The 8050-nt window shown below is 37.6% G+C and overlaps 1 protein-coding gene across 42 annotated transcripts in view; it reads right to left on the reverse strand.

The window, feature by feature from the left end:
* ANK2 (ankyrin 2) overlaps nucleotides 1–8050 on the reverse strand; it is a 365297-nt gene that overhangs the window by 86452 nt on the left and 270795 nt on the right. For all 42 annotated transcript variants that reach the window (XM_027543772.1, XM_027543778.1, XM_027543779.1 and 39 more), the window contains one exon: nucleotides 7931–8029. In XM_027543772.1, coding sequence (XP_027399573.1) covers nucleotides 7931–8029 — 99 coding nt within the window. The remainder of the gene's footprint in view (nucleotides 1–7930; nucleotides 8030–8050) is intronic.

Below are 8050 nucleotides of genomic sequence, written 5' to 3' on the forward strand. Positions count from 1 at the left end.
TTATCAGCTATGAGGCCTTAGCAAGTCCTCTATTTTTCCATGCCTTAATCCCCTTGTTTATAAAATGGGAACAATAACACTACATCCTAAAACTGTTATGAAGATTGATGAAATAATATATAGAAGAGCTCCAAAATCACTACAGATGGTGACTGCAGCCATGAAATTAAAAGACACTTACTCCTTGGAAGGAAAGTTATGACCAACCTAGATAGCATATTCAAAAGCAGAGACATTACTTTGCCAACAAAGGTTCATCTAGTCAAGGCTATGGTTTTTCCTGTGGTCATGTATGGATGTGAGAGTTGGACTGTAAAGAAGGCTGAACGCCGAAGAATTGATGCTTTTGAACTGTGGTGTTGGAGAAGACTCCTGAGAGTCCCTTGGACTGCAAGGAGATCCAACCAGTCCGTTCTGAAGGAGATCAGCCCTGGGATTTCTTTGGAAGGAATGATGCTAAAGCTGAAACTCCAGTACTTTGGCCACCTCATGCGAAGAATTGAAAAGAGTCTTTTCATTGGAAAAGACTCTGATGCTGGGAGGGATTGGCGGCAAGAGGAGAAGGGGACGACAGAGGATGAGATTGCTGGATGGCATCACTGACTTGATGGACGTGAGTCTGGGTGAACTCCGGGAGTTGGTGATGGACAGGGAGGCCTGGCGTGCTGCGATTCATGGGGTCGCAAAGAGTCAGACACGACTGAGCGACTGACCTGATCTGATCTGATCTAAGAACAGTGTTTAGAATATAATAGTGTTCAAGAAATATTAGCTAGCATAACTTATCATAATAATTCGATATTAAATTAGTCTTAAAAACAAAGGTTCTCTGAACTTTTTAGTCATTCAGGCACTCAAGAAACATTTTGAGTGCCTATTCCATGATAGGCACTGTTGAGACACCAGGGATACCAAGGTGATTAAAAATTAAAGATAAAAAGTCAAATCCCACAACTTTAAATATCACTTAGAGATGGCTGAGGCTCTTTTTTTCTGTGTCCCTGTCTCTTGTTTCTGTATTGAAAGTGTATTAAGTACATCAATTGGCAAAGCCATGAGAACATTCAAATACTAATCTCTCAGAATAAAGAGTATAATCTTCAACTAAAGACACTAAAATACAGTCAATAGGTTGTCAAGGTTTTTAAACTTTGCTGCATAGATATTCCAGACTTGTTTGTCTCTAGTATCCCATTACCAGCTTGTTTCTTTCCAAAAGCAGTAAAGAACTTCAAATATATTTATAGGGAAATTCAGTTGATTAATTTGAAAATATATCTATATGTGTGCTGTGCTTAATCTCTTAGTCATGTCTGACTCTTTGCGACCCTAAGGACTGTAGCCCACCAGACTCCTCTGTCCATGGAATTCCCCAGGCAAGAACACTGGTGTGGGTTGCTATGCCCTCCTCTAGGGGATCTTCCCAATCCAGGGACTGAACCCAGGTCTCCCACATTGCAGGTAGATTCTTTACCGTCTGAGCCACCAGGGAAGGCCAATATACAGGTATAATGTCTTTGTATTAAGAGGGAGTGATTAAATCATAACATGATACTGAACAACCTTTCAGTGGTTTCCCATTTTCTTCAGAAAAAACTTAATACATTTGATCCCTAAATAATTCAGATTTGAACTGCCTGGGTCTACTTACATAAGACTATTTTCCAAAAGTAAATACTACATTACTACATGATCCGAGGTTGGCTAAATCCATGGATGTGGGAGGGGGCATGGCTGACTATAAGTTACTCTCAGATGAACTGCCTAGGTTGTCAGGGGGTCAGATGAACTGGCTCTGATAATGCCTGGTGATGTAGCCAGAGGCAGGGAGACCACATCGCTCCCCCAACCCTGCATCCGTGTTGGCAGCCACGTTCTCTTACACCTCCATTTTCCTCCCTTATCCTTTTCTTTACAAGAAATGTTCTTTTTCTCTTTTCTTGGCTCATGTAAGATGTAACTTCCTTGGAGAAACACTCCTTGACCCTCCCCAATGAATGTATTTGTTTAGCCGTGTTTATCTGCTACTACTCCCTCCTACAACATCATGTGAACCACATCACACACACCTGTATATGCCTCATCCGCCTCCTACCTGAGTGTGAGTCATTAAAGACATGGTTTCCACAGAACCAAAAACATAGTAGGGGCTTCTCAAATACATAGAGGAATAAATCAATGACATAAAATTATGCAAAGTACATTTAAAATTCACATAATGACTGCGTAGATTTCCTCTGGGGAAGAAAAGTAAAGGAAGAAATGGAGAAAGCCTTATGTTATCCAGATGAAGGCACACTGAAGACTAGAGTAGTAAGTTCAGCTTTCCAGAATGTTGCTTCTGTTGTTCAAATAGTTCCATAATGTCTTATTCACTGAAAACAAATTAAGCACTATAGGAATGACAAAAGCACCTATCCAAAATTATGGAGACTAACAGGTGGTAAATAAGTATTTGACGAATGAACAAATTTTAAAAATATACCATTTAATTATAACATTAATTTATGAATTTAACACAAAAAGATGATAATCTAAGTTCTATATTAATGATTCTCAACTCTAGCTGCGTATTATAATTATTAGAGAAGTTTAAAACATATTATTGCTTGGGTCTCAACACAGTCAATTAAATCTGTATTGTTTGAGAGCGGAACCAATTACAGGTGTTTAAAAATAGTTCCTCAGGTGGGTCTATTGTGCAACTCAATTTGCAACCTGTTACACTTTCCTGTATTAAGAAAGTGCATAGGTTGCAGAAAAACGACGTTTTTTTTGCATTTAGCATATAAGATAGAAGACAATGAGATCCTATTAAATTATGACTGCTGGGGAAACTTTAAAAATAAGTCTTAAGTGTAAATTAAATGATTTAAAAAGTTAAGGGATATCTACTGTATTAAACTACACCAGAAAGTCAGTTTTTGCAGATACGTTCTAGAGTAATTGTCCTTCACTGGAAACAGTTTCACAAGAGGATGTGTCTCAATTTAAAAACTGATGGAAATATACTTTAAATAGGTAACTTATCTTGCCCAACATTCTCAGTTTCTATTTCAGATGCTGATAATGTGACTGTATTTTCTTTGAACTCGTGACAGTGGAACTAGCTTTGCATTAGTTTGGTTACTGCGTGCTATTAAAATTACTATCTGCAAATATATGTGGCAACAGAAAAAGTAACACACTGATCATATTAGTCATGGATATTTTTTGGCACAGATGTTAAAAATGCCTTCTATTTACAAAGTAGTAAATATAGGATGCATTTTTACATGACATAGTGCCTGACCTTTAAAAAATCATCAGTAAATATTTGTTAAATGGATAATAAGTCTTGTACTCATGACTCATGATAAAAGAAATGAAAAAAAAAAACAACCATCCCTTTAAATGAACTGTCCTTTGAAAACTTGATTAGCCAAACATAAATATAGTTTTGTGCAACTCCATCTGAATAGTCCACAGAAAACAAGGATATAATTAAATGATCATAGGCATCTTCTGCTATAGAATCTCAGATTCTATGGTCAAGACTAGAAACAACTTTAAAATTAAAATGAGTAGTGCACAAAGCATAAGCTTAATAGGATGTAGTTAAATCATATATTGTGGCAAAACAACTATGTGATACCTGGCAGACTCAACTTACGTCATAATGTAGAAAACAGAACATGAGTCCTTAACATGGTATTTTTATAAATGGGGGCTAATGCCTGGTTTGTTTCATGGGAAAGAAGAAGTGTGCTTTACTGCCCTTCATATGGTCCCTCCCCTGGCCAACCATTCCCTTAGTATCACAGACTCTGCAAGTCGCAGCATGCGGAGCGACCCTAGCTAGTGTACCGCCTTCCAAGGCCCACACGCAGTCCCCCATCAGTACAAGCTAAACCTTTATACCAATTGTACATGTTAACGTAATTCTTGCATATAATTAAGTACTATGTAAGTAATATTTTTCTATTAAAGGTTGGAAAGTCTCAATGAAGGTGAATTACCAAAAGTAACTGCTACTCACATGTGGTTGAGACAATTATAGCACATTGGGAAAAAATATGCTAAAAGTTTAAAAAGGTTCTGCATTCAGACTAGTCTTCTGGGTTAAAAGTTTTAAAAAGTTCTGTACACAGACTATCTCTTTAAGATAACACATCAGATAAATTTATACAGATATTGTAGGATACCACACATGCACCCACAATACACTATGTATTATTGATGTTGTTTGTGCAAGAATAACAACTTTTAGCTTTCTAGTCAGGGACCTGTATTCAAAGAAGAGTTCTTGACTCCACCTTAAAAGGTGTCAAATGATTACACGTATTTATTGCATTGCCATTTCTATGATTCCCACTTTATCTGACTCATGGTATCATATAAGATTTAGAACCAATGTTTAAATGCTAATATAAATATAATGTCATTTTTATTTTAGTAGGTTATTCAGTATATATGCCCTACATATCAGTGATCATATGCAATATAAAACACAACACTTTAAAACTATGCAAATAACTGATGATTGCTGATCAATCATCTGAGCCACTGCTCCCTAGTGGCTCAGAAGGCAAAGAATCTGCCTGCAATGCAGGAGACCCAGGTTTGATTCCTGGGTCGGGAAGATCCCCTGGAGAAGGGCATGGCAACCCCCTCTAGTATTTTTGCCTGAAGAATCCCATGGACAGAGGAGCCCGGCGAGTTACAGTCCATAGAGTCGCACAGAGTTGGACACAACTGAAGTGACTTAGCACGCACAATCAATAACAAAAGGATGAGTCATATCTCACAGTTCTTCCAAACTGCATTAGGAGATTGAGCTTGTTGGCTTCTGTGGCCAGAAATGTGTCCCTCCCACTTTGATGTCCATTCCGGCAAACAGACAATGATTGTAATCCCTGGAGAATGCTCAACTGTCTCATATTCCCTGCTGCATCTTATGAAGTTAGAAAAGCAAAGGTTAAGGAAACAAACTGCAATCCCAAAATGTCTCACATATTTCTGAAGTAATGACTTTTCCTGTACAAACTGCTACCTTACTCTCCTCTCCACACAATGACTTTATTCATACTTTGGGGTGAAGAACTCTGGAAGGAGGAATAGCTAAGGAGACTTTCTCTGATGACAAAGAACTCACATGGCTGCTCAACTGGCACATTGTACTAAGTGAATGATGTGAGGTTTGTATGTTAGGTGTGTGGCTGTAGCTCAGCTAATACATTCAAATGGTAATAATTATTAAATTTAATTTGGTTTATTTTACATATTATTAAATTGCTTCATGCTATTTGCCTACCACCAGTGAGTAGTCCAAATAATTTTTAGTGAATCTATAGACTTTAGAAAATGATACTGAATATGATCCTCCCATGAAAATCAATAAAGGGCATTATTTATGTAAGTTTTTAAAAGTTGAAAATTCCTATTAAACTACTTTTAGCAAAGCCAAGGTCAATTATATCAGAAAGATTAAGAATATGGATTTTGTAATCTGACAACTTAAATTTGAATCCTACATCTACCCTCAATGTTTGGCATATTTGCAACTTACTAAATAATAGTCATAGCTTTAAATATCATCATTATATGGAAAAAGAAAGACCGAAAATCTCTTCTGAAAAAGAGTATAAAGTCAGAAGACCTACATCACAGGAGGAATGTTTGTATTTTCAATCCTTAGACCCAAATTCCATCTCGTAAAACAATAAAACTCATAATTCTAAGAATCCAATTCTAAGAGAAGCAGAAAGTAAAGACAGGACAGTAGCAAAACATGTAACTGGTAAAACCACCCATTTAGAGAAAGGGGGTACTCGTGTGGTTAATGTGGGCGACGATTTCTTATTTGAGTACTGAAAGCAGTTAAAATCTAAAACATTTTATCATGTTTTATATTTATTTGCTGGCTTTTCACATAGAAATTCGATTGCTAAGTACGGTGGTTTTTATTGGAGCAATGCTTTAGCGAGACAGCGTAAAGAATAATAGATACAAGAAAAAAAGCTCACGGAGGAGCTTTGAGGAGTTTTCACATCCCCCTAGAGCTACATATGGAGATATGACCTATGTCTGATTTGTGACAAGGTATCTGAGAACCTGTGTGGCAATAGTATTTAAAAGCAATTGCTCCTCTTTCAAAATATAGCTCTGAATGGTTAAAGTATCACTCTAAGTAATATCTATGAGCCTGAGATCGCTTTGAAACATGTAAAATTTATAGTTTTGATATTAAAGAAGATTTTCTTTCAAAACTTAAAACCTCATTTTCCACTCCCCCTATACTGTAAGTTATTGGTCAGGAGGAATAATGTTTTTACCATTGATGACTCTTCAGCACCCAGTATGGAATCCAACACACCTTTTATATCCAATAAACACTAAATGAAAGAAAAGCAGGTCACGATAGCGAAAAGATGCCATCTAGTGGCCATTTGATAAAAATGTATATACATGATTCCTAGAACATGGAAGAGGTAATAAAGTTGAGAGATGACTAGAACAAATGTGTAGCCAATCTTGCCACCTAAAGTTTCATTTATCTGTGATGTGCACACTGTTTCAAAGGTTCCAAATAAAGACATATGTAAAGGTCCCTAATATGAAGATTCTCCTGGTATAAGAAACCATACAGTAAGAAAAAGGCATCACGATTCTTCCATATACAGTGACTCAGGACGGTGCTAGATGGTGACAAGACTTGTTTTTCTCCTATATAATTTATGAATGCTATGCTTTAAATCTTTAAAAATATTGTGGTACACTGGCCAAAGATTTTGCTTGGGGAAACAAGCAGTGCCATTTTCTTATCTAGATTCTGTCTGCATCTTGCAGTTCATTAATACATCATCCTTCCACTCTATTTAAAACTTCATGTCAAACTACTTCAAGGTCTGTCAGCAGGGACTTGCTGTCAGCCTGAAGAACAAAATTCTCTTCTTCTCCTTCACATCTATCAAAACAATCAAGAGTTGTCAAACTATATGCATCACTCCCAGCTTGGAGCATGTATTAGAACCTCATTCAGAATTTTTTACTTGTTGATTCATGATCTCATTGGATCTCATCTCATCTCTAAGGAACAGCTAGTGATCTGCTGTCGCTCTTCTTTTCTACTTTACGATGAGAAATTACAGAGCTGTTGTTCTCGCTCAAAGAGGAACGTTAATAAATAAAAGCAAAGAGAAGAGCACTTTTAGTTGTAAGTCTCCCTCTCAGGAGGCCTCCTTTAAGCTCTGCTCCAACTGAATAGCACAAGAGCATTAGCAACGATTCCATCACGGTCTTCACTATTCCAGAGTTTCTGGCAAAGGCCAGTGATGATCACTGGCCTAAAGAATCAGCACTTATATTCCATATAGTGGAAAAAAAAATTAAATATATACTCTGTCATGATGCAGACACGGTTTCTCTCCTAAGCACACTCACTTTTCTTTTTGAATAAAAAAATACTCAGAAATAGGAAGAAAATCAGGATGAACTGTTCTCACTGCGAATGCATCTGAACTAGTCCTGAGCTAAGAAGGGGTCAAGGTCTTCCCAGCGTCTGGAGTGACCTTCAGGCTGAGATAAAAAGTGGAGTGTCCTACCACTTTGCCAGCAGTAGGTGTCACACCCAACTCCAGCAACAGGGCAGACGAGCCAGAGAAAAAGAAGTCAGTCACAGAAAAAGGGCGAAGTGTTATAACATTACATTCACACATTTTATACGGATTTACGTTGACAAAAGGAAGCTGAAATCCCTGTATGAGCTGTGTAAATGCGTTTACATCTGCATACTTCAAGGTACACAAGGCTCTACAATATGTTCGCCCAAAGTCTCTACAACCTGTTCACACAAAGAAGTTCAAACGCTCAAAACATCTTGTAAATGAAAATGCATGTGGCTTAAAAACCACAACAACGGAGCCCAAGTCGATGGGTTCCCTTTACTTACCGTGGTGGTGGTGGTGACCTCCTCCGTTACAACCTTCAGGGTGTCCACCACCGAGATGTAGCCCAGACGCTTAGCAATCGCCAAGGCAGTGTTGCCATTCTGAAGAGCGAGCGAAAGAGA

Source organism: Bos indicus x Bos taurus, chromosome 6, assembly GCF_003369695.1.
Source record: "Bos indicus x Bos taurus breed Angus x Brahman F1 hybrid chromosome 6, Bos_hybrid_MaternalHap_v2.0, whole genome shotgun sequence".
Taxonomy (NCBI): domain Eukaryota; kingdom Metazoa; phylum Chordata; class Mammalia; order Artiodactyla; family Bovidae; genus Bos; species Bos indicus x Bos taurus.